Below are 27,950 nucleotides of genomic sequence, written 5' to 3'. Positions count from 1 at the left end.
ATACACGATGCTATCACAGCGAATGTGAGGCTGAGACTGAAGCATTACCCTTTGTTTCCAGTGAGAGACGTGCGGCGTGACTCATTTCCCCGCGCGTACAAGTTATCTTAGGTCGGCGTTCACGGTTTGACTTCTGAGATTCAGATCGAGTTCTAGGTAATTTTTTTCCGAACTGGTTGATTCAACTTTTAAGAAATTTGAGTTTTAATGAGTTCGAGAACTGGGGTACCACTGTATTATTATTATTATCATCATTGTTATTATTATAGTCATTCAATGTGTTACATTCTGTTAAGATAATGCTCTGTTATTACATAATACGTTGTTACAAAGGTTTGAAGTAAGAACGACTCACTTTGGTGCCACGGATGATATGAGCTTTGAGGTAAGCAGCCAGTTTATCCTTATGGTCAGCACTGTACAGCCATAATTTCCGTTCCTCAGGAAAGGAATTGAAGACTTCGTCAGATGGCCAGAGCATCGTGAATGGGTGATGTATTTGATTCTCGATCATGCTCATCAAACCAGCATCCTGTTGATATGCACAAGGATATATTTTTGATTTTCAAAATAACTGCTGTATAATGTAGACTTGATTTCTATTTTTTCATAAAACAGACAAATGCAGACAGATGAAGACACGTGCAAATTTACAATTATTTATGGAAAACAGCTACTAATCCAGGTAAAACTGATTTATTCACATAGATTAAATAATTAAACCATATATTGTTATAAATATTATATCAACTGATTCCCCTTTTCCCCCAGTTTTTAAATTATTTTCTCCCTGCTTTCTTATTCACATTGCAAATTATATCGAACATGAGATCAAAAACACAGTCCCCATTGCCAACAACAAGAACCTTAAAGTCATCGTTCACATCAGTGAAGGATGACTGAGCAGTACACAGTTTGGACACTATACCGGTAATAGGTCAATATTATTTAATATTCCATTGCATAAATTCCAGTGACAATCTCCAAATGAAGAAAGGAGCGTGCTGCAGTTGTGTGACATATTTAAGACACCCACTGGTAACATTTCAGCCATGTGACCTTATACTGGCTGCTGGGAACTGCACAGTTCTTGGATAGAGGTTGTTGTACCTGGAGCAGCTTGCTGAAGATGTGATACCCATAGGCTTCTGCTGCAGCTGTGATGTTCAACTGCGGTTGGAGAGGCACAGAATTACAGCATTTAGATTGTTTTATGTAATTAGCATTACTATTAGAGCACTGAAACAGTTATTGGATTTTATATACTTGTCAATAATCACAGAATAGGTTTGTCAACACACATGCTCACATTTTGGTTATTGTTTCTCTACTGTCAAAATTTTCAACGTTCAGAATAAACCACCACAAATTTAATTATATTTCAGTATTACATTACACTGGTATTATTAAATCTTAGTTGCACTGAAGATATTTTCTGCCTAATCCTTAATCCACAAAATTTCTCATTAACGTATTAATCAAAGCTACGCACGAGGACGACTTACAGACGAAGATGGCAAGGTGCTTTTGTTCTGAAGGTCATAGGGGATCAGGACATTGTCAATGAAATGTATGATGCCATTAGCTGTGATGTAGTCGCTGGTGATGATTTTTGTTTTGTTGTTGATGTAAACAACATCCTGCCAGAAATAAGAAAGTAATCAAAATGGTTTTTTTTTTGTATCTTGAATATTGTTACCTTTTGAATTACAGACAAGGAGTACGGAGAGCACATAAACCATTCCACTCATTATGAAGTACCTCTCGGACATTGAAAGTCAGCTGGTGTCCAGAAACGGCGACCACCTTGTCGATTGACTTGAGGCTGGATACATCCAGTTGCTCACAGCTCACTATGTGGTACCTCAGCAGGTCTGCAGTTCGACTGGCATTGTCCCAAGCTGCCTGCTGACACAAAGAGGCATCAGAGGTCCCACTGGTATATCGAGAGACGAGGCCCGGAACACAACACTCTCAAGGTTGTTCGGTTCAAACATAAAAAAACAGATTAACTTCACTCTTTGAAATGTCATCAGTCATTCCATGGAATCTGCTTTGGTAACAACTCTGGTCTAGATGCTTGCATCAGGCACGTGCAGAGGGGGGGGCGGAGGGTGCCTGAGCACCCGCCCCTTTCCTCCAGGATGCCTCACGTGCCCTTTTCTTGGGTTTTTTTTTTTTGTTGTTGTTGTTGTTTGTTTTTTTTTAATGTGTATGTGTGTATGGAGCCCTGTCTTTGCCCCTCAACAATAAAATGTAACTATTAATCTCAATTTTGCTAAATAAAAGGATCTGGCTTGCATCAGTCACATGACTGCCATTAACCAATGCTCGCCCTTGAGGGCAGAGCGCGCTCGTTACGAGCCGGGTACGAGCTCGCAAAAAGTGCACGCGCATCTTCTGCAGGCTGGGTGGTGCGGAGCTGGAGGAGAAGCAGGCAAATTAATTGGAAGGTGCAGACTGCAACAAAACAGTAAATAGGGTGTACAGTGCACACTACAGTCTATAACAACAAATGAATTGAAATAAATGAGCAGCGCGACAAACATTACCTGTCCTTTTATGAACTGCACAAGTAGTGGTGGTCATTAACTGCTAGCTAACTGGGTAAGGGTGTTACAAGGGGGTCTGTAGCTCTGTCCACCGTTTTAGGGAACATGTTTTGTTTTAAAGTAAGTTACAGGACTTTTCCCTTCTTTTCTGGAGGGCTTTTATTTCACTAAAAACGATCTAATATGGATATCCACATAATTCCATATTAGATTCGTCATGAATGTGAGTTGTTGTTATTCAGCCTGTTCTATCTTTTTTAACTTTGAGCACCCGCCCCTTTAAACGTCTCTGCACGGCCCTGGCTCGCATAAATAACCAACTTAACAAATGATGAATGACGAGAACAGGAAGCCATACCGTAAAATTGTCACTGAAATATCCAGATGGGACAAACACCGTGAAAGGTCCGCTTCCTGATAATTCATTGAGCTTAGAAAGCTACAAAAACAGACAATGGTATGCAAAATTAAAATAATGTCTTAATGACATAACATCTTAGCACATTTTAAAAAAACAATACAGTTCTTATGGCATTCCTGATCTTCTACGTACCGTCAGTTTCCTGTTGAACCAGGATGCAACTGGGTGATGCATGATTTCCTACAATATTGAATGAAAAGACGTCACTAACAACCAGCCCTAGTATCTTCAATGAGAGCAAACTTGAGAGCGAAATGACCAAACTCACGTAAAAGATGCTCCCTTTGCAGGTTAAACCATCTCCTATAAAGTTGATTCTACACTTGCAGGTCCTCTCCCCTGGGCCTGAATACTCACACCAGGCATTCCTATCACAGCCCCCATTTGCCTGGAAGCAGGAGCCAGATCAGGCGGAGGTGTGCAGTACAGAGAGACGGTCATGTGTGCGGTGACACCAGCTTACCGTTCTGCAGGGGTTCACTGGGTAGCAGTAACGCCCATTTCCACTGTAGCCCATTTTGCAAATGCAGGCCGCCTGAGAATAAGAAGAACTGTCACTCCTGCCAAACTTCTCACATTAGTCAAAGTGTAAGCAAGGCATCGGTCTGTGGTGATCACAGACGTGAAAAGACGTCTTACTTGGCCAGGGCCAGTTTTAACGCAATCAGCTTTTTCGTGGCACCCTCCATTGTATTCTGAGCACGGGTCAACTTCTATAACCGAGAAACAGCACAAGGGCACATCAGATAGTCAATAACCCAATAACCACTTTGCGGAAGCTGTTGAGCTCAATACATATGACGCATTCTGCTACAGTTACCGACTACATATTATTTCTATGTTCAATTATAGTTAAGATAATATACCAGTATAATTTGCATTTGTAGAACATAATTTAGTAGGGTCCAATGTTAAGGTAATAAGGTTCTGAGTCATCACTATGGAATAAGAACATAAGAATATAAGAAATTTACAAACGAGAGGGGGCCATTCGGCCCATCAAGCTAGTTTGGGGAGAACTTAACTAATAGCTCAGAGTTGTTGAAATCTTATCTAGCTCTGATTTAAAGGAACCCAGGGTTTTAGCTTCCGCTACACTAGCAGGAAGACTATTCCATACTCTAACTACACGCTGTGTAAAGAAGTGCTTCCTCAAATTTGTTTTAAAATGTTCTCCCGCTAATTTCCACTTACAGTATGGCCACGAGTTCTAGTATTTAAACTAATATTGAAGTAGCCATTTAGCTGAACAGCATCCAGACCTGCTAGAATCTTATATACCTGGATCATGTCCCCCCTTAGTCTCCTTTGCTCGAGGTTAAACAGATTCAACTCAGCTAACCTCTCTTCATAAGACATTCCTCTAAGACCAGGAATCATTCTTTTAGCCCTATGTTGCACCTTTTCCAAGGCAGCAATGTCCTTTTTAAGGTATGGTGACCAAACCTGCACACAATACTCTAGATGGGGTCTTACCAAGGAATTATATACTTGTAGCATCCCCTCCTTTGACTTAAACTCCATACATCTAGAGATGTAACCCAACATCCTACTGGCCTTTTTTATTGCTACCCCACACTGGCGAGAGTGGGAAATGGAATCATCAACATACACACCGAGGTCTTTCTCATAATCAGCTACCTTTATTTCAGTGGAACCCATAAAATATCTGTACTTTATATTTCTGCACCCTGCATAGAGTACCTTACATTTGTCTATGTTAAATTTAATCTGCCAGGTATCAGCCCAGTCGCTAATGAAATCAAGATCCCATTGTAGCCTCTGTCCTGTTAGATCAGTATCTGCTACACCACCCACCTTGGTGTCGTCTGCAAATTTAACCAGTTTACTGTATGTTTTGGTGTCAATATCATTAATGTAAATTAGGAACAATAGTGGTCCTAAAATTGAACCCTGCGGTACCCCACTATGAATGCAGGCCCACTGTGACATTGTGCCTCTAATAGCTACTCACTGCTTCCTGTCTATTAACCAGTTTTCGATCCAAACTGCTACAGTTCCTAAAATTCCTGCAGCTTTGAGCTTAAGCAAGAGCTGTTTGTGGGGGACAACATCAAAAGGCCTTCTGGAAATCTAAGTAGATCACATTATAGACCTTTTTGTGATCAATTTCTCTTGTAGCTTCCTCAAAGAACTCAAGTAAATTAGTTAAACATGATCTACCTCTCCTAAATCCATGTTGACTATCCCTCAGAATGTTATTTGAATTCAGGTAATGTACCATTTTCCAGATTACCGTGTAATCATTTTCATGACTTTTCATGACTGTTACCAGTTATTGTTAATCATTGTTTATTGTAACTAGCTTTCTATCTATCTATCTATCTATCTATCTATCTATCTATCTATCTATCTATCTATCTGTCTATCTATCTATCTATCTATCGACAGTATGCCATGTTTTATGGTATATGACGAGTAGGGTTTTATATGAAAAAATTACATTCTTCTCTGCAGGATAGTATACTTAATCCTTGCTCCAATGCACATGTGAAGCAAATCTTGACTTTAAATATACAACATCAGGTATTGATTTTTGGTTGTAGAAACGAGCACATACCCAGGCACACAAGGCCATCTCCTGTGTAGCCTGTCTGGCACTTGCAGAGCCTTTCCCCTGGAGACGTCTTGGTGCAGTTTGCAAATTCCGAGCAGCCGCCATTGTTGCTATCACATGGATTGATCTCTGTCCGGAAAAAGAGCCACATTGCAGGGTTTTCCCACCACATGTCCTGGGGTGCGTTAGCTTTTCTGATTCCGCTCAGTAACAGATATGCTAATTTAAACCATACTAGTAGCTTACTGGATAAAGTCTGTCATTTTAAGAAGGTTGTCCTACATACACCAACCCATATTAACCATATGACCCTAGCACCAACACTACACTAACCATGTTACACTTTTTCTCGATTGCTTTGGCACATTTCATGAAACATGCTTAACATTCTCAAGACTATAAGAGCAATTCTCAAAACAGTTTACGCATATAGCATAACACTATGGTTTGGCCGCAAAAGCCAACTTACTCAAAACAATTAACTCATGTCAAAAGCAAATAATTCTCCCAATGAATTAGTCAGTGCCATCACAATTAAGTATCATCATGACTATTGAGTTTGTTTCAATCGATAATAATGACCAATTTATCTGTGCAGATCTCGAACATGCAAAATCAAGCAAAAAAGCTTCTCACCTTTGCAAGATGTTCCGTTACCTTGGTAACCAGCGATACAGGAGCAAGTAGGAGCTGTTCCTGGTACTCCCGTGATACAGCTGAAAATGATATTGATAAAGAAAAATGCTGGCTTAGGCAACATACTTCATTCTAAATAAAAAGAAGTGCAAAGTGATGTGTGTCCTGATTCACTTGGTACAAGCCTGTTGACAGTCAGTTTAGCAGCAACAATTAGTTCAATTGTTGATCCTGATTACCTACGACGATGCTGAAGTACAACCTTCCAACTTACTTTGCAAACTGATGACAAGTGCCACCACATTCATCGTTCTTGATTTCTGTGAAAAATGGAGCTGGTTATGATGACCATATAAACAATAGCTATAGATTTAAAAATGGGTAAAGTGTTTTATTATATCAATAACTGCAAAACAAACAAAAAAAAAACCACTCATGATTTCTGTATTGTTGGGTGCTAACAATGGTGAGAACTGTTCCATAGTCCAAAGACTTGCGATTAGAGTACCAGTTGAAGAGCAAATTTCCAGAACTCAATCAGTTCACAGGATACATTTTCAAAAATACTTTCTGTGGATTTTTAGTTACAGTAACATATGATGAGGAAGCTGGATGATGGATGGATGGATGGATGGATGGATGGATGGCTCTTCAAGCGGCATCTCTAAATTTCCTGCATGTTATAGACTGGCATCCCAACCAGGATGTATCTCAGTCTTGTGTCCTATGTTGACTGTGATAGGCTCCAGGAACCAAAGTGAACATGACCAAGATAAGCTGGATAGATGGATGGCTTAGATGGTGGATAGATGAATAGATCACAGTTAAATTCAAGCTGCAAGATCTGTCTAAAAATACAAATATTTAATATAACTGCTGTCCATTTTTTTCTGTTTGTAAAAGTGCAGATGCAACTGAATGAAAAATAGGGGCAGTCAAGGGTTTTCAATGTATCAGACAAGGAAAACTGAAAACACTCTATTCATACTCTGAGAAGGGATAGAGCATCTTATACATTTACAATGAAACTTAACATGACAGCATTTGATTACGATTCAAATGTGAAATCACTGATGTTAGTGCAGAAATTCACTATATTGCCAAAAGTATTGGGACACCTGCATTTACACACAATATATAGGCTTTAATATGGAGTTTGCCCACCCTTTGCAGCTACAGCTCTTCTGGGATGGCTGTTCACGAGGTTTAGGAGTGTGTTTATGGGAATCCAGACTCGTCTATCAGATTGCCAGACAGAGAAGCATGACTGCTCTAGAGTCCAGTGGCAGAGTGCTTTACACCACTGCATCGGACGCTTTGCATTGCATTTGATGATGTAAGGCTTGGATGCAGCTGCTCGACCATGGAAACCCATTCCATGAAGTGCCTCAGCATGCATTGTGGAATATTTAGTGGCGAGGAAATTTCACGAATGGACTTATAGCACAGGTGACATCCTATCACGGTACCACACTTGAATTCACTGTGCTCCTTAGAGCAACCCATTCTTTCGCAAATGTTTGTAGAAGCAGTCTGCATGCCTAGGTGCTTGATTTTATACACCTGTGGTTATGGAAGTGACTGGAACACCTGAATTCCATGATTTGGAGGGGTGTCCCAATACTTTTGCCAATATAGTGTACATTTCCAATCAGTTGCTCTTGGGAGATTTCGTCAATCGAGGTGAGGGTCCCCTCGATAGATTTTACCGATCGGGCTGAGGGTCCCTTCGATAGATTTCGTCGATCTCAGCGAGGGTCCCCCTCATTAGTTTTTATCACAATAGACCGGTTGCAGTTACAGTTACAATGGAAGTTCTTCAACTTTTATTAACATACTCTGGAATTCATCTCATGACCCCCCCTGCCAGTGCCTCTCCCACTTTGGGATCCCCTAACTTAGTGGACAAAGGAGATTAAATACAAATAGCACTGAAGAACCTTAAACTATTACACCCCACTTACCTACAGAACATGAGGGTCCTTTCCAGCCTTTATGGCAGAGACAACGCCCATCCCCGCTAATGCCGTCCTGACACCGCCCATGATCACACTGACAAACTAGAGAAGATACGGCAGTCAGAGCACCTCTAAACTGGAATACACCATAAGGGCCATATAATGACCTATAACATTTCTTCTACCTGGATGGAAAAAATTTCAAAAAGCAGTTAAACAAATCACTGTTCAAAGTCATCATCATTTTTGGTAGGATATACTGTGAGATAGGGCCTCCTTTAGGGTACGCTATAACATATACATCTGATGTGGTTTTGAAATCAAGCTTCAGCCATATTTCACTCAACAAGCCCGGTCTTTTACCCGTTCAAGTTTGACAAGGTTTCCACAAAAGTCTTGCAGAATGGATTACCTGGACAAAAGGGCTTTTCGTGTTTTTTTTATTATTTCATTATTCACTTGAACAGGGGTTACATGTCTCCCTGCTGTTTCCATGTAAGTCTCATATGGAAGCTAGTGTCATTCTTGCCACTGTACTAAACGCTTGTTCCATCACAACCCTTGTTTTGTGCACATCTGATTTTTCTTTTTTTCTTTGTTAAAACAAACATATTTAAAATATAAGGTAGCAACATTTTAAGGGCAACCTTACCTGATTTGCAGTCTGGACCGTATCTCCCTGGCTTGCATGTCTCGCAGGCGGTGCCGTTAAACCCCTCATCACACTCGCACTTGCCGCTACCATGGAGCCCGTCTAGGCATTTGCCGTGGTTAGAACACCACTTCTCCACCTTTCCTGGGCATTTGAGGCACATGGGACCAAAGTACCCAGAACAGCAAGAATGATCCTGAAGATAAAGGGTACAATAAAGATGGAATGAATATATGTTATTATATATGATATTGTTCTTGTTGTGCATCAGGAAACACAACCATTTTCGCATGTGCCATAAAGCATTAAATATTTGTTCAGTCCCTGGATTGATTGGGGCAGTGTGTGACTCAGCAGTAGTTTGCTGGTTCAAATCTCATGGTCAATACGGTGATGTCACTGTTGGGTTTTAAGCAGCGCACTTAACCCAAATTGCTCCAGGGCCTGACTGACTCTGCTTTCTCAGTTGTATGTCACTTTGGATAAAGGTGTCCGCTAAATGAATAAACATAGATTACAAGGGAACACTCAAAGGAAGAAAAAACTGAAAATTCACCACAGTTGTCTTCAGGCATTCCATGATACAGCCTGCGACGGATATTCTCTTGAATGCACCTCGGGACGTGTATTTGCAGTTGGGTTTCATGTTTGAAGGAAACTTTATATCCAGCTACAGACAATGGACAGCAGTCACTAACTTGAAACACCATGCAGCATGTTTTTTTTACAGGAATTCTATGTGAATTACTTTCAGATAAACAAATATGGAACTAACAAAATAAATAAATATAGTCCCCGACTCTGTACAGGATGGGCAGGTGGGAAATCAAAATCACAACACTGGAGGAAATTGTCTGTAGTTACAGACTGCACAGTACCCAGAAACAGACAAAATAGAAAATAAACAATGCCACATACAAATTCTATATAAAAATGAATAAGTATACATATGGTAATAAATTAAGTAGATGAGAATAAAAACAAATACAGTACTGAGGTAACAAATACAAAGTTGCCTGTAATTATCACACAAAAGAAAAACAGATAGAAATGTATATAATTAGGTAATATTGCACATGTGCCCAGTGTGATTCACTGGTTGCTGTTGGAAGCAATGACTTCCTGAGGTGCTCAGTGGAACATCATATGTTGAGGAGTCTATGACTAAATGTGCTCTTCTATCCAACCAAAACATTATACTGCTAAGAGGGTTGTCCCTGATTGACCCAAGTCTGGACAACATCCTCATCTCTGCAACAGTTTGAATTGTTTCCGATTCTTCCCCCAGAACCGACCCTGCTGATCAGCTTGTGGAGTCTGTTGGCATCTATCACCTTCACACTGTTAACCCAGCACACAATAGTGTAGAAGGTGGCACTGGCTACCACAGAGATGGATGGATGGATGGATGGATGGTAAAATTACAAATTTTAAATCTAAAAGTAAATTTAAAATCTCACCGGTTTGTCTTTGAAGAATGCACATTTGGGTTTCTCCTCACAAGCGCCGCACTTTCCCTGATGAACATAAGCAGGGAAAATATTTAATTTTAATCAAATTATATTTAAATACATCAAGACGAAGATATGAAATGCTTACCTTGGTTTTTATGGAAACCACCTTGTTACAGTAGTTTTTGTGAATTTCTAAAACGTGAAGAATGCCCGTGACAATTCCATCTTTGGTTGCATTGAAGTTTCCATTGAGAAGAACATCATTTGCGAAAATCTGCAAAGCAAGTTAAATCAAAATGTATACATCGCCTCCCCCTTTAGATTTTCATACCCAATAGGGAGACACGTTTCATCAGTCAGTAGCGATTAATGCATGAATGTACTGAGGAAAATTAGGGATTCATGAGTGAGATGTGGATAGTGTCCCATTGCCCATGTTGTTCTGTACCTCGCCTTGATCATTAGCGTGAAACATCATTTCATAGGTGGAGCCCAGTAGCGTAGCTTTCATGAGGCCATTTTTCAGATCCATCGGTGTGAGTACAGCATTGACAATAACATGGTATTTAACCAAATCTAAATCCTGAATGAAGATAAAACATTGTTTTTAAAACACCACCACCTTTCTTTGCTTTGTTTTTTTCTCATCATTTACAGATCATGTTTGGATCATTTGCACAAGACAAAGTGTGCTGATTTTCTTAACCATGAAAACATACCATTTGCGTGACATTTGTACTGTTGAAATACTGTTTGATGGCTTCATTTGTTGGTATGAGGATGGTGTATTTTTTCTCATGAATTACATTTGTCAGGTTGTAAAACTGGGGAGAAAAAAGGTAACATCATTACATATTGACAATTAATTCTATCAGTAAATTACCATAATAATATAAAATCATAACAATCACCCTGAGAGACTGATAATTCTGCAGCATACTGCATAATATCTTTATATCAGTTTTAATCAATGGAATGTAGCTCAAACTGAATTGCAGACAAGCAGGCCTGCTTATCAAATTAAAATCAAATCTAGTAGGAATTCAGCATATTGCAGCTTCCCTGTCTCAAGAATCAGTGTGTTAATGATAATCCTGATATCATACCACAATTGCTTGTTGGAAGAGGCTAAATTCTGGGGTACTGTTGAAAAACTCCATCAAGCCAGGGGGGTCCGGTGGAATGTCTGACAGGGGGGGTCTTAATACCTGCAACCATACATAGCATGCCCCATAGGAATTATCTGTTTAAGAACAAATGAGTTTTAGTGTAATGTTGAAGACTTCTGTTACCGTATCAATGATGTGGATGAATCCATTTGTGGCTTTTATGTCTGGTGCGACGATAGTGGCATTCTCCACCATGATCTCCTAAAAAGTTCACAATTACAAAATATTAATAACAATAACCGATGAAGAAAAAATGCATCCTACATGTTACATTGCCAAAGCATTGACATTTCAACCAATATGCGGTACTTAGTACACTGTCAGTTTTTGTACATGTATTTTGTATATATAGTTCTTCATGTTTCTCTACGACGAATTTTAATCTTACAGTTTATTATAAGAAGCCAAGATACAGTTGTTTGGGTTTGTTTTATTTTGTTGTTTTTTTTTCTAAATGAAATGTTGACGATCTTGATATGTAAACAAGAAGCAATTTTTTTACCCCGCTTTTATTCTTTATTTCCCATTTAGTTTTTTCGTTAAGTGTTGACAATTTTGTGTTGACTCTCTGCTCCATGTCCTCAAGGGTAAATACACCATCTAAAAAGTGCACCCTGGAACCATAAATAATTAAAGTCAGCCAAGTAGGACCCACTGTGCAAATGCCACCTAGGAGAATGCAATCTTAGACCTCTGAATTGCCTTTTACTCACTTAAGAAAGAATGGAAGTCTGAATGGGTCAAGCCAGAAGTCTGCCTCTGCTTTGCTTAAACTCCGAAAAGCCCTGTATGAAGGCACCAGGGCCGTTACATTTTCCAGGGTATCAAAATCAGTGGATTTCTGCATGAGGGCACAGGCATTGGGTATCAGAGTGAGTTTATACTACAGGTATTTCTTAACATTCTCCCTTTAGTACCACAAATTCATTTTAAAAATAAACTTGGGAACGTACCTGTATCAAGCTATAAAAATGAGAAAATTCTGTCCTCAAAACGAGTTCCTGAACAATACACATAAACAAACTTCATTAGATTGTTAAATAGTAATAAAAAGAAACTTGTCTCATGTATGTAAATTCCATTAGGCGACATGTTTACACAATGGCTCAGCTTCCCTTACAGTGTGTCGTTTCATCACTTGCAAACGGGTTTATACAGGGATAGGTACACAAGGAAGACAAGGTACACACTAGCCCCAGCTAAAGGCTGACTGGCCTCCAGAATTGCACCATCCCCTGTCATTCACTGATTCAAAAGATATCACTGGCTAATGATAAAGTTGGTTTCTCTGCATGCTCCCTCTTATGCTCCCTGTCACTACAGTATCAACTGTACAGTCAACTGTGGATGTGAATCATGCATGCGCTGCAAATCTGAGTCAATTGTATTAAAGTATTAAACTATTCAAGTACTGGACTGTAGACCATCTGCCAAACTTGCACCCTTATCAATTATAGAAACTTAAGGTCCATCTCATGTACTTGGACAAATTTTCATAAAAATGGCTGATTACCTTTAATTGTCTGGACTGACACTTGAGTTCAGTTGCTTTTGTATTTGGCTTTCAATGCTGGCGCATGCACGACACATCCAAGGTTTACATAGATCCTGTAGTGGCATTCCCAACATTAAAAAATTCTAGAGTCACCTCAGTCACTCACCATAAATAAGTCACCATAGCACACTTTTCCATTCCCAGAGAAGCCAGGGGAACAGGTACACACAGCTGTCCCATTCGACTGCAGTTTGCAAGCGGCCTAGACAGGGACAAAACAGCAGGTCTGACCTGAAGTGAACATCTGCTGATGCAAGATAGTTATTACTAGAGACGGCACCGGTCCAATGCTATCTATCGGTATTGGGCTATTAATGGCAAAAAATGCTGGATCAGACATGGAGGAGACTTGGATTAATGGGTTATCCGGATTTAATTGTTGATGATTTGCCAACATCCTGAATGTTTTGGTTCTTATTTGACAATCATGGTTTTGGTTATTTGCAAGTCATAAACAATTAAATGGGAATATTCTAGGACCTTGCCGATTGATGGCAGAACCCTGGAGACAACGAAAAGGCCAAAAACAATGCTGAAAATGATTTGAATGACATAAAATCATATACTATATAAATATTAGTGATACATAATATTTGCTAGTGTACACTATATCTTTATTAAAAGTCTTGGCTTGGCTATTGCATGCATCTTGGTCTGGTTAAGCAGCCTCACTCATGTGTTTGCTGTCTTTGTGACCATGGAATCTTGCAGTTTTTGCAGTATATTTAAAATTTTCAGTGCCATTAAGTTTGCAATTTTAACAATGAGTCCAAAACGTAGTGCTCCCAGTGCTTACATTAGTAACGTTGTACGTACAGGAATATAATTTAGATGTTCGCATATTATATAAAAAGGTCTTGATAAGAAATGACAATGCAACTTGATATGCAAAGTATACAGCACAGTGCTGTTTGTTTAGAAATTGGTAATAACTAGACGTTTATGTTATCATTCAGGCTAGCAGACTTTTGGGTTAAGGCTGGGGGGGCAAGCATTATTATTTTCACATTGGGGCCACCCCTAACCCTTGCAAATACGAAGAGGGTGTATTTTATGCTGAAGGAAGGAAAAAAAGCAAAACTGCAGAGTGCATGTCCATAAAGCTAGTGCTGATTTTTCTTAACTCCAAACACAGTAAAATGTATACAAACTTCAGTATTGTATTCTTTCTAAAGTTTGGTTAATTACTACTTAAGAGTTTCTTTTGTGCTCCATTGTATATATTGTACTGCAGATTTATGTGTACTTTTTGACTAGGAATAGTTAGTTGTGGTATACAGTAATATTTTTTATGACTGATTTCCTTATTATATTTCATTTGACAACAGATTGAAGTTTGCAGTATTATATATTTGTTCATTTTTGTTAACGTTTTTACTGAATAAAACAAGCAAGCGCACATCTGCATAAATCATGTTACCCGTGGATTTCCTCCTGTAGCATGCTAGCATGGCTTTTGTTTGAGCAACGTGTCCATTGTATTTTCCTGTTCTTAGCAAACTCAAACAATTCAGCTACAACACTACATGCAGACAGCTTGCCATCTCAATTGAAATGTACTGATAAAAATACTGGTATATCACTTAATCCCTAGTAGTTGGTAAAGGGGGAAAAACATTGGATTGGTATCAGCAGATACTCAAAATTTTTAAATCAGAATCAGACCAGAAAAAATTACCTTGCGCCATCTCTAGTTATTACATGTAACATGGAATGATATGTCAAAAGAAGGTGATTCTGATTGTCTTGAGAATGTTAATCACTTCAGTGAAAATAAAACAGCCAAATGAGCGAGCTGAAAGGAAAACATCTGACCCACTCAAGATATACACACCCCCAAGGCTCCCTAACGACCCCCACCCAATAGGAGATTCCTACCAGAAGTGAATGTCTTGTTAACTGTTGCTATTTATACCACGGCGCTGTTGAATTCTCAAATCTGATTGGTCAGAAAGGTGCTGATTCATTTTCTATAACCGGCCACGTAGTGCTAGTAAGGCAAATCAAAGTAGTAAATCAATGCGGTATTATAATACTTTAATTTTAACTAATGTGACTGAAAATTGTAGACATAAAACGCAATTTAAAATGAATGCAAATGAAACCAAAACGTTTAGTAATTGGCAGGAAAAAAAGTTCTATTATTAAATGCATTTTCTGAGTAGAAACATATCAGCCAAATGTATAGTGGCCGTGGTATAAGCAGGTTAACACAATCCAGGTTGTGTATTATGTATTTAATTGCACAGCTGCAGAAGCAAGGAACCACTTGACACGCAGCAGAGTGCATTAACCCTTACATAACTCTGTATATATTGCCTGCATTTTCCAGCCATTTGCAAACTTTTAGCTAGAATTGCTCAACTGCATAAAAAGGCATTTATTTCCATTTATTTCCCTATCTATCACACCTGCGTATGTGGTCCTCACTGTCAGCTGCTGTCAATATTGGTTTTATGTTGAACAGAACTAAATGCTAAAGTCAGGTTCTCTGTAGATGGTAATGCCTTCAATAGACAGAGCCGATTCTCAGGTTTAATCTGATCAGCAGTATTTATTCTGGTGAGGTGAAATGGTGGACATCTTATACAAACCAGGTTATGGCAGCCTCCATTGTTTGTGCGGCAGGGGTTGATCAAGTCACATCTGCGCCCATCTCCCATGTAGCCAGACTTACATGTGCACTTGTTCTGAAAAATTCAAAGAATGTGGAGGGGAATGTCGCTTACACTGCGTATGTATTGTACAACATACCCTGCACAATACATGATAGTCAGAATGTCAGAATATTCAAGCAAATAATACAATAACATTACATTTGTAGGACTGTAACTGATATTATAAATAATGATTTTTGTTTTGTTCATACAACCAAACATCATCCACCCACTACAGGGGGTCTGGAGCCGATCTCTAGCAGAGATACACCATTAATGGGATGCCAGTTCATCAAAAGACACACACACACACACACAATCGTGCCCTATAGGCAATTTAGAGATGCCAGTTAGCCTAATACCATGCCAAAGGACTGTATGAAGAAGCCAGTGGAGCAGAAGAAACCTGCATGACACAAAAAGAAAACGCAACCTGCCTAGAGGTGCCACCATTATTTGTACTTGAGGAGAGAGAGAAAGAGAGAGATAAGGAGTGTGCGCTGATTACACCACGTTGCTGCACCCATCACACGACGAACCACCTCAGGCATGAGAACCTGAGCGCAGCTGTGGGGTGGCCGGTACCTCAGCACCAGAATAATTAGAATGGAATGGAACAGTGTAAAGTTTTTCTCTGGTGGCTGGAGTGCCAATCCTGCCACCAGCGCCCAAATTTTCCCTGGAAGTTGGAGGACCTGCTTGCAGGGCTGGATGTAGATGAACGTCACACCCAGGACAAAATGTACATGAGCAGGGTTAGAAAGTCTGGGCCCCCTGACAAAATGTCATCTTGGGCCTGCTCTAACAATTCTCTTACAGAGTCTGCAAAGTCCCAACAATGCGTAAGAATTGTACCCTCGTTCTCACCATTTTAGATAGTGAATCACAGATTGGTGGATCATGGTTTCAAGTGGTGATAAATATAGCCTAGTCAGTGTCCATGGGATCAAGCAATTATCTTGGATCATTTAATCCAGCATGGCTAATCCAATTCTCCCGTGGCTTTGAAGCACCAAAATAACCATATCCACATTTAGACAATCCAGAACGAGTCCTCTGATCTTGGATGTTTTAAACCAATTTTTTATTAAGAATACCTCACTGGGATTTCTAAAATGGGGGAGAGAATTTTCGGATAATGTTTGCAAAATGTTCAAATGTTTTAACTATGACTGCAAGCATTCAATTGCGATAAATTGGTGAAATCTACATAGGGGGACCCCCTCCCATCAGTGAACTCTACCGAGGGGGACCCCCTCCCATCAGTGAACTCTACCAAGGGGGACCCCCTCCCATCAGTGAACTCTCCCAAGGGGGACCCAATCCTATCAGTGAACTCTACCGAGGGGGACCCCCTCCCATCAGTGAACTCTCCCGAGGGGGACCCCCTCCCATCAGTGAACTCTCCTGAGGGGGACCCCCTCCCATCAGTGAACTCTCCCGAGGGGGACCCCCTCCCATCAGTGATATCTACTGGGGGGAACCCCCCCTCCAATCAGTGAAAACTACTGAGCGGGACCCCCTTCAATCAACGAAATCAACTGAGGGGTACCACTTCCAATCTGAGAAATCTATCGAGTGGGACTCTACCCCCATTTGGTCAGCAAAACTGGGGGCTGAGTATGGCTGGCACTGTTATTTTGGGGGTCGTGGGGACAGTAATGTAAATGTACTACATAACAGATTCTTTGGAAGTGGAGAGGTGAAGGTTTTGCTATGGGTGGTGACACAAGGAGGGCTAAGTGGGAAAAGGAGGAAATCCAGCTGGTCCCTGAAGCTGGTACCTGACCGGGGCCGGTGGGCTTGCAGTCCGCTTGGAGGTGACAGCCCCCTCTGTCATTCAGGAGGCAGTTGTTTATTTCAGTGCAGACCAGCCCGTCGCCCATCCAGCCTTCATTGCAAATACACGAGGTGTTCCCTGGGCCAGCATGTACACACTTGGCCTGGTGGGGGGTGGTGGGGGGGGGGCAGATACAGTCTGATTGGTGCAAATTAAAAGGAACAACAGCAGCAGGTGCTATTTTGTAATGTCATGTACGGCTATATGAATTTACATTTAGATTACAGCCGCCCCTGTCAGGTTTGAGGCAAGGGTTGCTAGGGAGACAGGAGTATCCATCGCCGTCGAACCCTGGTTCACAGATGCAGCTGCGATTCACAAAATGTGGAAATGGCATTAGAGAATCATGGTACAGAGGGACATAACCACAGCCATTCCGATTCGGAACAAATGTTGTCTAGTCACGGTGTAAATGTGAAGTACAGTACTGTGCAAAAGTCTTAGGCAAAGAAATTGTCTAAAAGCTACAGTATTTATCGGAGTAGTATGTGTACATTTGCTCCGACAAAAACACAATTTAACATTAGAGCACATGCAAATGAACAGAAACGCAATAAAAACCAACAAGAATTTCTTCTGGTGTTGGATGGCTAGATAAACACCACTTCAGTTCCCAACCTCTCCCCACGGCACCTGAGCCGTTCCATGTATTTGTTAAATTTCACCACCAGCTCTCTTATTTTAGTACCTTAATTAGTTAAATAACTTGACGTATTTATTAGCTAAACAATGATTGAAAGTGGTCATGTCAAAAACTACGTGTGTATATTGGATGGTTCCCGCAAATACTAGAGTGACTTTATGAGAGGTTTTGAAATGGCTGCCACACTTTTACAGACATAATATCATAGTTGCACACCAACACAACATCATTTTCTTTGCTTAAGACTTCTGCACAGTACAGTAAATTGTAAAATGCAGCATTGGGCTCTGGTAGATGATCTGACATCCCAGATGTATACATTTATCTTGATGACCTGACAATAAAGATCTGTTGGTTTTGACGTGAACTTGCCTTGATGTCCCATTCTCGAAACGATGGCAATAACCATTGGGGTGACATGTGGCAGAGCATTGAGTGAGCTCCTGCTCACAGAAATCACCATGGTACCCCTCCTGGCAGGACCCTGCCCGACACACCCCATTGCTGTTCGGCCTGTTGTCGCAATTTCCATGCACGCATCGGCAGTCTGTGGACAGATGCCACACGCGCTCAGCGGCTATCAAACCGTGCCGTATTCTTAGTGGTGACCTAATGCAGCTACATCTATCTCACGTACCTTCATTACAGTTCTCTCCATGCTTTTTCGGGTCAGAGCAGAGGTGGCAAGCAATTCCTGTGAAGCCTGGGATGCATTTGCAGGAGCCATCGCCATTAATGCCATCATCGCACTTTGGGAAAACAAGTCAGAGTTTCCAGATGGACAAACCAGACAAAGTTACCACCACAACACAGACAAGTGAGCCTAGACTAGATACAGTTATAGTTGCTCTTGCCACAGAATTCAAATAGGCAGAAACTCTGGGCTGAGTATCTTTACCCAAATGGGTAGTCTTACTTACAGTCCCTTTGCCATAACAAGGGGTTTCAAAACCACCGATGCAAGGTTTACAGTCAGGTCCGTAGAAGCCTGGGCAGCAGTCTGGTTGCTAGGAAAACATAAGAAGGACCAAGCCTGTCACTAAAAATCAGTGCTGCAAAAAACCCCCAATGTTGGTCAGAATCTACCACGCAGAAGTGTCATGCAGTATTTATCGTGATCAACAAGGTCACGGCAAATGCAAGTCAGGCAATGATGTTAAAGCACAAACAGAGGGCCTACCACTCGAGTCGTATTGCAGTATTTGGCACAGCCCCCACTGCTGAGCATCAGAAAGTCAGGAGAGGTTGAGTATTCACAGTCCCTTCGATAACTTGTCTGTAGAAGCAAGCAATAGGAACATTGATGATGCAGTCAAGTCACATCACTTTATTGATATCTCACACATATGAAATGAGAATCAGACATTTACAACAAATAACCACTGACAATAAATACTGGAGGGGTAAATTAAAAAAATAAAACAAGACAACAGTACACAACAATAACAATGAATCACTGCACAAAGTCCAAGTGTATTTGTTATTACCAGTTCAGTGCTTCCAGATGGGCAGTGAGTCTCATTCAGGTGACTGCATCTTGTACAGCTTCCCTAAAAAACAAAGCATGGAAAAGTACTTCTATGAAGGCAAAAACTATTTAACACTCTGAAAGTTCACATGTGGCATCACAGACCACAGCCAACACAACCTACCTCAAGTATTTGGCTCTCATTCTTATCACACCTGTGTGGCAAAATAGGAACGATGGATGGAGGGATGAAGACACCGTCAATGACATGGATGATTCCATTGGATGCTACAATTTCTCTGTAATCTAAATTGATCTTTTTTTCAGTCAGAAAGATTCTTGCCTGTTGGAAAATAAATGCAAGAGATGATATAAACCTCATACCATATTTCAGTTTCAGAAGGGCACCCATAAAAATGTGTCCTCTGTCCACTGGGAAATGAATAGTGAGGATCTCTGTAATGTCCATGACGCGGTGCGATCAGATTGATGGGTCATTGACTTACATTCTTGGCAATGTTAACTGTGATGGTCTCATGGGCCATGGTCTGGAATTCTGTCATGGTAGCCAGTTGTTCCACTGTAACCTGGAAAGAGAGGAAAATGGCTTGATATTAATAGACATTTTGCATTCTTTTATCAAACGCCAACCATTTTCATCAACATTTTATAGCATCCAAAGTTAGAACAGCATTTTCCAAGCCTGTAAAAATTCAAACATAAAAAAGTTTCTGTGGATACCAATTAATATAATTCCTCATGGTAGTGTTCTTTTCCATGTCAATGTATGAAATATACCCAATATAATTAATGACCGTTATATATCACACAGCAGTAGATTTTCTTTTAATGCATTATCATGCATTATGTGTCATGCAATCTTTTTGCTGAATATGCTCATTTCCTAATTGGTTTGTCACCACTGATAGGAATGAATAAATTTATATTGATCTCCTGGATAACTTACAGTAGCTGTATTCAAAGACCTTGTCCAAGAAGCCTAATATGGATCTAGCAGCCTGTCTTGCTATAGGCTGATTACAATCTTTCCATTTTTATCACGACTCTGAAAGAATTTTTGCTAGTCTAGAGCTCTGTGCTTTGCTGTCGTCCAGTAATGTGTCTCATTTTGTCAAAGATCTGACCACAGAGCTGCTTCTCAGTACCATCACGTAATCATTCACAGCCGGGCTAAGATTAGCTATTCAGTATGTCAGGCTAGCCTCATAACTGCACAGATCCTCTGCCTCAAATCTTTGTATTACATTACCTTGATTTAGTCCATAGAGGTCTTATCTATAGAGTCTTACCCAAACCTACTGAAATAGCTTCTTTATTTTTTTATGCCTACCTTTCATGCTATACTAAAACGCCTACCCAATCCCTGTCAAAGAAAACCCCTGCTGTGCCAAATAAACGGGGGTATACAGGAGCAGGCCACAGGGGAAATAGCCCCGGCTGAAAGCTGATTGGCCGCTGGAGTGCCCCCTTCCCTGTAACTAATCATTCGAAAACGTACCCTTGGTTAATTATTGGTAAGGCTGACTCCTCTGTATGAATTATGGCCCCTCTTATGCCCACCCTCCTTAAAAAAAATTCTAGCATCACACCTGCCAATGAACCCTTCAATCATGGTCCAATCCTGTATCATACTTCTTTGTCTTGCTGCTGCACTTTTCTAAACTTGATATATGGTATTTCAGTTGGAGCACAGAACAGCTTTTAAAATGCTTATCACACTTATTCAGCGGGTGGCCAATTAAAGTGTGGTCAAAGCTGGAATATTTACCGCTGCCATGGAGAAGATGTGATGCTTCAGAAGCTTCTGAAGCTTGTCTTTGGCCTGCAACAAGAGAACTAACATTATTGGAGGCAAGTCCATCTCACAAGTATCATTTGAAATCAGATAAGTACTGATTTTTAATCCCTTAATCAAGATTAGACACATATCTGGTTTGCAGAATCACTCAAGGCAGGTAGAAGGTCAGAAGGAAGGTTATTACAGATTACCATCCATCATACCTGACTGTGGCAAATACCGGTTTGTGAAGGTCAGTATCAAATAGCTCCGATGACCCCTGACCTTCTCACCTGTGACAGCATGTATATGAAACTCCCATCCCTGGCACGGTCTATAGCCTCGTTTGTGGGGACAAACACGGTGAGGGGCCCAGGACCCTTTAATGGAATATCTGCACCACAGTTCTGCAGCACCAGTGAAACATGAGTTTAAATTAATTGGCTTGAAATCATATGAACACATATGACCATCGTATGAACATAGCCACTACTAAACAAAGAACAGCGCAGTCTATAAGTAGACTTTAAGTCTATAAGTGCATAAGTATATTCTTTTGGTAACACTTAAAGTCATCATAATGCATTATAGATACCTTCATAATGCATTATAATGCATTCAAAAAGTATAAACACGGCTATAACTATTTATAAAAAGGCATAACACATTATAGCCATGTTTATTATGCATTATGAATGTCATCTGAATCACTCACCTATAACGCACTATAGATACCTTCATAATGCATTATAATGTTCAACATAAGAATTAATAATGCTGTATACTGCATTATGAAAGTAATTGTATAAATAGGGAACATTGTATAAAAATAGCTATAATTGCTGCACACATCCTATCCATAGTATTAAATTATAACTGACAGACTGCACTTTACAGTGAATATAAAAAGTGTACACACCCTTGTTAAAATGCTTTTTGTGATGTAAAAAATGAGACCACAATAAATAATTTCAAAACATTTCCCACCTTTAATGTGACCTATAACCTGTACAATTCAATTGAAAAACCAACAAATCTGTTAGGGGAAAAATATTTAAAAAAACTACAACAAGCTGGCTGCATAAGTGTGCACAACAATAAATAAATACTTTGTTGAAACATCTTTCAGTTTAATTACAGTACTCAGTCTTTTTGGGTACACATCTGCCATCAGTTAAAGTGACTTTGATTAACCCCAAATAAAGTTCAGCTGTCCTAGTAGGATTTTCCTGACTTTTACTCGGCTGCATCCTACAGCAACAGCAATGGTTTGCAGAGAGCTTACAAAGTATCAAAGGGATCTCATTGTTAAAGGTATCAGTCAGGAGAAGGCTACTTCACTGCATTTGATAAACCATGGATCACAGTGATGACAGACATCAGGGGAAGGCTACTTCACTGCATTTGATAAACCATGGATCACAGTGATGACAGACATCAGGGGAAGGCTACTTCACTGCATTTGATAAACCATGGATCACAGTGATGACAGACATCAGGGGAAGGCTACTTCACTGCATTTGATAAACCATGGATCACAGTGATGACAGACATCAAGAAGTGGAGAAAACATGGGGCAACAGTGATGTTACTGAGAACTGGATGTCCCTCCAAAATTGATTAAAAGACAAGACAAAACCTGGTCAGGGAGGCAGCAAAGAGGCCTACAGCAAGGCAACACTGAAGGAGCTGCAGGAATTTCTGTACTACATGTGACAACAATCTCCCATATTCTTCATATGTCTGGACTATTGAGTAGGGTCGCAAAACAGAAGCATTTTCTTACAGAGAAAAACATCCAGGCTCAGCTCAATTTTACAAAAAGAATATATCGTCTCCCAAAAGGAGTGAAAAGCTGTATTATGATCTGATGAAACCAATGTTGAGCTTTTTGGCCACAATTCCAAAAAGAAATTGTGACCCCAAGCATACATCCAAATCAACAAAAGAATGGCTTCACCAAAAGAAAGTTTTGGAATGGGCCAGCCAGAGCCCAGACCTAAATCCAACTGAAAATCTGTGAGGTGACCTGAAGCGGGCCGTGCACAAGAGATGCCCTCGCAATCGGACAGATTTGGAGCACTTTTCCAAGGAATATTACCAAGTCAAGATGTGACATTCTGATAGACTCCTACCCAAAAAGACTGAATGTTGTAATTAAATCAAAAGATGCTTCTACAAAGTAGCCGTTTAAGGGTGTGCACACTTATGCAACCAGCTTATTGTACATTCCTTATTTTTTATATTTTCCCCCTAATGTTTGTTTTGCAATTGAATTGTACAGGTTTATAGGTCACATTAAAGGTTGTAAAAGTTAAAAAAAAAATGTTTATCATGGTCTCATTTTTTTATATCACAAAAAGCATTTTAACAGGGGTGTGTACACTTTTGATACCCACTGTATATAAATATTGTTTCACTTCAAATCCATTGTAATGTATAATATGTGTCACTATCCAAAAACTTAAGGACTGCACTGAATATTATAAAACTTATTATGCACTGTTTGAAAACATCAGTTATGCAAAACAAAAGAGAAAATATGTGAAATAATTTCCACACATATGAATTTAATACACAGCTCAGCATCTTTAGTAATGTGGTGTAAGACTGTGCAGTCTGGAAACAATGCCATGCACCTATACTTAATTTCCAGCTAAGAGGTACTTACATCTACTAATGACTGAAAACGGTTGAAATCATTTTCTGAAGCAACAATACTCCCGATGTTCATCTTAGCATACTGAAAATGAAGACATTCATAAAATAAACACTAGACATGAAATCAAGTCACAACAGAGTCAATAAGTTCAGATTAAAAACCATACCTTCTCATCAATATTCCTGTTTGGGTACGATTTGATGATTGGCTTGTCAATGATATGGATAATCCCATTGGCTGCTGGAATGTCACTGTGCACAACACTGAAATCTTGGAACGAAGCCTGTGCAATGGTGAATTTCTGTTAAACAAAAGGACAAAATAACTATATCGGAGTATCCTGCACACACATTTCATATCTTCAAAATTGCCAGCTTGTTTACTGTCTCAGAGTACCTTGTTATTCTGGAAATTAATAGATTTTCCGGAAAGCAGCCAGTACTCCTTGCTTTGCAATTCACTCATGAGATACTGCCCAAGAATTATGTGGTTCTTGCAAAAGACAGCATCTGGGACATCCTTGAGGCACAAAAAAGAAGAGCAGAATTCACAAAAGTAAGTAATGAACAGGGGAAGTGAAGTTAAATACTGATGGAGAAATAATGATTGTTATAGTGATTGTTTAGTGATTGTTTCATTATAATATAATTATAATGTACATTATAATATAGTGATTGTTTCATTATAACAATTAAGGTCCAGTTTGATGTTAAATTGTTACATGTGCAATGTAAAGCAAATGAGAAATGTTACCCCATAAGAACCATAATACTTAAAGCATTTGTGAAGTTCTATGATACAGTGTCACTCAAAGGTGAGTGAACTCCTATGTCCACTGTAGAGGAAGCAGTTTAAAAATGTGCCATGGTAAGTCTACCTAAATGTGGATGTCTTTCAAAATTATCCCACAGAATATAAGAAATGCAAACTTCTGCAGGCCTCCCTGTCAGCCGCCGATATGCAAGTTTATATCTCACCAACACAACACATCACCATGGCAATGCACCAGATAATCAGCAAGGGAGACGGATATGGGGCATACAATGTAAACTGAATAATAACGGCATAAATGGGAGAAGTGGCTAGGTTGGATCTTCACTTTCAAACAATAACATTGTAGAAAATAAGCATCTAAATGATCTTACAGATTTTAGAAAAAAATTCTCTGGACAGTTGAGTTAATCCTCTTGACCACAGCTGATAATGTTAGTTTTGATCAAAACATAACTCCAAAAATAACTCTAAAGTTGTCATAATTATCATACAAGGAGGTGTTAGGACTTTAGTCTGGTGCTATGTTTGGCCTATATGCACTTAAAACTTGACACTGAGTTATGTACTGGTATTCTGAAGTATTACGTCAAGCTCTGAGTTGATGTTCGGCTAAAATGGTTCTGCCAGAGTGACAAATATCCTAAATATTCTATTAAAATGACAAAGAAGAGGTCTATATGTAGCCCTCAACCCAACAGGAATGCTAAGGCAGGGTATTAAGAAGGTTTTTCATTGGTCGTTCATGCAAGTCAACCTATATATTTCGAGCAGGTGAAGCAGATCTTCAAACAAGAAACTGCACAAAACATGAGATTTACTTATATACAGTATAATAATTTACTTCAGTAATAAGGATGTGAAACCACATAGTTTCCAGATACCCTCATCAAATACTGTAAATCAGAAATACGATTATTTGTCCAAGTCAAATAGAACATTAAGGATTCACATTCTTTCAAACATCCAAGTCTTTTTTTAAGTCGAGAAATAGTTCTATGAAGGCCAGAAAAACAAAATAAATTGCAATCTAAGTAGAGAACCGTCCACATAATATTTGATAACTGGTACAAAAACTGCACCTTCAAAATGCCTTTATAATGCATTCCTAGAACATTCAGTGCCTCTTCATAATGCATTCATAAAAAATTCACAGAACATTCATAAGCAGCATATACATGTACCTTAATATCCTAACATGCCTAACAACTTAAATATACATTAATAACAAATGCTATATAATTATACAATTATAATATTTGTTATTATCATATATTTGTTATTAAGGTATACATATGAATGTTCTATGAATGCTTTATGAATGCGTTATGAAGGTTACCCAATTTTTGCATCCAGTTTTGTGTAAAATTATTGTAAAGCTTTTTGTTCATCCTGGTTTCTGGTGTCATTGTTTCTTTATTATGTTTAAACTATACTAAAAACTTTTTAAAAATCTATTTTGACTAGCAATTAAAAAACTAATAGTGATAATGAAGGGATGATCCCTGGAGACCTACAGCCTTCCAAAAAAAACAACACAAGGATACCCAAAGGCAGGGGCATCAGGAAACCCCATCTACCCCAAAAAATTAAATTATTTAAAATGTATTGCTTATCTTTTATGAATTCATACTGAGTACTGACTGTAGTTCTGTATCAGACAAACACATTTTATCATATGGATCAGTTTTGTTTTTTTTATGCTTAGTTGTGAAACTGTCCGCTAAAAAAGAGTTAGCCTTATTTTGTTCATTTGTTGTTGTATGATGAAATCTTTATTATTATAAAATTATTTTTAAATTATTCTTACAAGGCATCCTTTCACAATGTAACTATTGCATGTGTGCCCATTGTGATGTCACAATATACATCACACCCCCCCCCCACGCCACCCATGTCAAACTCCTTCCGTCTCCACTCCACAAAGGCACTTCATGGCGATGAATAGCACCAGCTGGAATATCGATCCTTACCTGTGTAGGTGACAAGCTGAGAAGTGGAATGAAGACAGTGAATGGTCCATGTTTTGTCAGTATAAGCTGGCATCCATTCTCTACGACCACCAAACACTGCGTTAGTGTTCTCAGAATCAGCTCAAAACACATACGAAGGCTACGACAGCCCTTAAACTAGATGCAGATTGAGAAGGGACATTGACCCCATGCAAAATGTGATTGTATTTTCACTGCAGGTTGCAAACAAACATGGAAGGACAAAAGGACACCGATGTCCTTGACAAGACAGTCAAGGTACCATGAAAATGTGGAATCAACAGGAGTGGATTAGTATTGGTTCAAGGGCTTAGTTGCTACCGAATGTGGCGATGGAGGCAGAGAGTTTTCCTTTCAGGGTTTCGCCTCTGTCCAGCTCCAAGATCCTCTCCATGATGTTGCCATAGCAACGTCTGCCATTGCCAATTTGCTCCTTAGCACAAGAGCATCTGCAAGAGAACTTATGTGAGATCTCCAGTGAGCACAGGCTAAAGCTATACTGGGCAATTTATCAGCAACAAAGAGGGGGATACACAAAGAGAACCAGCTAATGGCACAAAACTGTAGTCTCGCCGTTGAAGATAATAGAAACAGAGATAAGACATTGAGAGTCTGTTTGATGGGAGAAAACGTCTACGCACATGGGGATAGCATCTGCACCGATCTGGCACTTGGCAGTACTGTGACATGTGCTGCCATCACAGCCTTTCTTTGGCCTGCAGCCCTGTGAGGGAGAGGAGCCCTCCGTTCCGCTTTTACATTCACATCGAGACTTCAGAGGACATGCGAAAAGAGGAAGTGATAACATATCAGGAAAGACTGCCACAGTCATGTGTCATACACTGCTGATCAAACTGTCACCTCCCTACAGAGCGGATGTCAAACTACACCTACAGAATTCTCAGCCGGGTGTGTGAAGCAGATACATGGGCTATTCTTTTCTCAAGGCAAAACTGAGCTTTCAGGGGATAAGTCAAGTGCACTTGTCAGTCTCCAGAATCTCATTCAAATGTAGGCAAGATGTATGCCAATGTAAAAAGCAGGCTTGTATTTGCCAGTTAAGTATGGGTGATATATAGTACACATGGACGTAAATTACAGGGGGGGGTGGGGGAGTTGTAACCCGACCCCCCCCAATGATCAAA

At 39.7% G+C, this 27,950-nt stretch overlaps 1 protein-coding gene across 1 annotated transcript in view; it reads right to left on the bottom strand.

Moving 5' to 3' along the window:
- The window catches only part of LOC111855798 (stabilin-2-like), a 46,358-nt gene that overhangs the window by 11,273 nt on the left and 7,135 nt on the right, over positions 1–27,950 (bottom strand). Inside the window, exons 9-51 of the mRNA XM_023835192.2 lie at positions 27,447–27,577; positions 27,127–27,254; positions 26,788–26,867; positions 24,440–24,562; positions 24,210–24,344; positions 24,053–24,124; positions 21,675–21,788; positions 21,373–21,426; positions 20,090–20,170; positions 19,768–19,926; positions 19,603–19,665; positions 19,296–19,391; positions 19,036–19,122; positions 18,753–18,864; positions 18,488–18,662; positions 17,687–17,780; positions 17,417–17,575; positions 15,570–15,665; positions 13,082–13,177; positions 12,374–12,421; positions 12,134–12,261; positions 11,923–12,034; positions 11,544–11,621; positions 11,358–11,459; positions 10,971–11,075; positions 10,700–10,834; positions 10,397–10,525; positions 10,258–10,314; positions 9,354–9,467; positions 8,798–8,993; positions 8,152–8,247; positions 6,462–6,507; positions 6,188–6,267; positions 5,555–5,680; positions 3,613–3,686; positions 3,437–3,508; positions 3,242–3,361; positions 3,106–3,153; positions 2,911–2,991; positions 1,762–1,905; positions 1,506–1,640; positions 1,111–1,170; positions 356–532 (exon numbers count right to left, since the gene is read on the bottom strand). Coding sequence (XP_023690960.2) covers positions 356–532; positions 1,111–1,170; positions 1,506–1,640; positions 1,762–1,905; positions 2,911–2,991; positions 3,106–3,153; positions 3,242–3,361; positions 3,437–3,508; positions 3,613–3,686; positions 5,555–5,680; positions 6,188–6,267; positions 6,462–6,507; positions 8,152–8,247; positions 8,798–8,993; positions 9,354–9,467; positions 10,258–10,314; positions 10,397–10,525; positions 10,700–10,834; positions 10,971–11,075; positions 11,358–11,459; positions 11,544–11,621; positions 11,923–12,034; positions 12,134–12,261; positions 12,374–12,421; positions 13,082–13,177; positions 15,570–15,665; positions 17,417–17,575; positions 17,687–17,780; positions 18,488–18,662; positions 18,753–18,864; positions 19,036–19,122; positions 19,296–19,391; positions 19,603–19,665; positions 19,768–19,926; positions 20,090–20,170; positions 21,373–21,426; positions 21,675–21,788; positions 24,053–24,124; positions 24,210–24,344; positions 24,440–24,562; positions 26,788–26,867; positions 27,127–27,254; positions 27,447–27,577 — 4,518 coding nt within the window. The remainder of the gene's footprint in view (positions 1–355; positions 533–1,110; positions 1,171–1,505; positions 1,641–1,761; positions 1,906–2,910; positions 2,992–3,105; positions 3,154–3,241; positions 3,362–3,436; positions 3,509–3,612; positions 3,687–5,554; positions 5,681–6,187; positions 6,268–6,461; positions 6,508–8,151; positions 8,248–8,797; positions 8,994–9,353; positions 9,468–10,257; positions 10,315–10,396; positions 10,526–10,699; positions 10,835–10,970; positions 11,076–11,357; positions 11,460–11,543; positions 11,622–11,922; positions 12,035–12,133; positions 12,262–12,373; positions 12,422–13,081; positions 13,178–15,569; positions 15,666–17,416; positions 17,576–17,686; positions 17,781–18,487; positions 18,663–18,752; positions 18,865–19,035; positions 19,123–19,295; positions 19,392–19,602; positions 19,666–19,767; positions 19,927–20,089; positions 20,171–21,372; positions 21,427–21,674; positions 21,789–24,052; positions 24,125–24,209; positions 24,345–24,439; positions 24,563–26,787; positions 26,868–27,126; positions 27,255–27,446; positions 27,578–27,950) is intronic.

This window comes from Paramormyrops kingsleyae, chromosome 6 (genome assembly GCF_048594095.1).
Source record: "Paramormyrops kingsleyae isolate MSU_618 chromosome 6, PKINGS_0.4, whole genome shotgun sequence".
NCBI lineage: Eukaryota > Metazoa > Chordata > Actinopteri > Osteoglossiformes > Mormyridae > Paramormyrops > Paramormyrops kingsleyae.
Note: the sequence above shows the minus strand (reverse complement) of the source record. Positions and strands in the feature narration are given on the sequence as shown.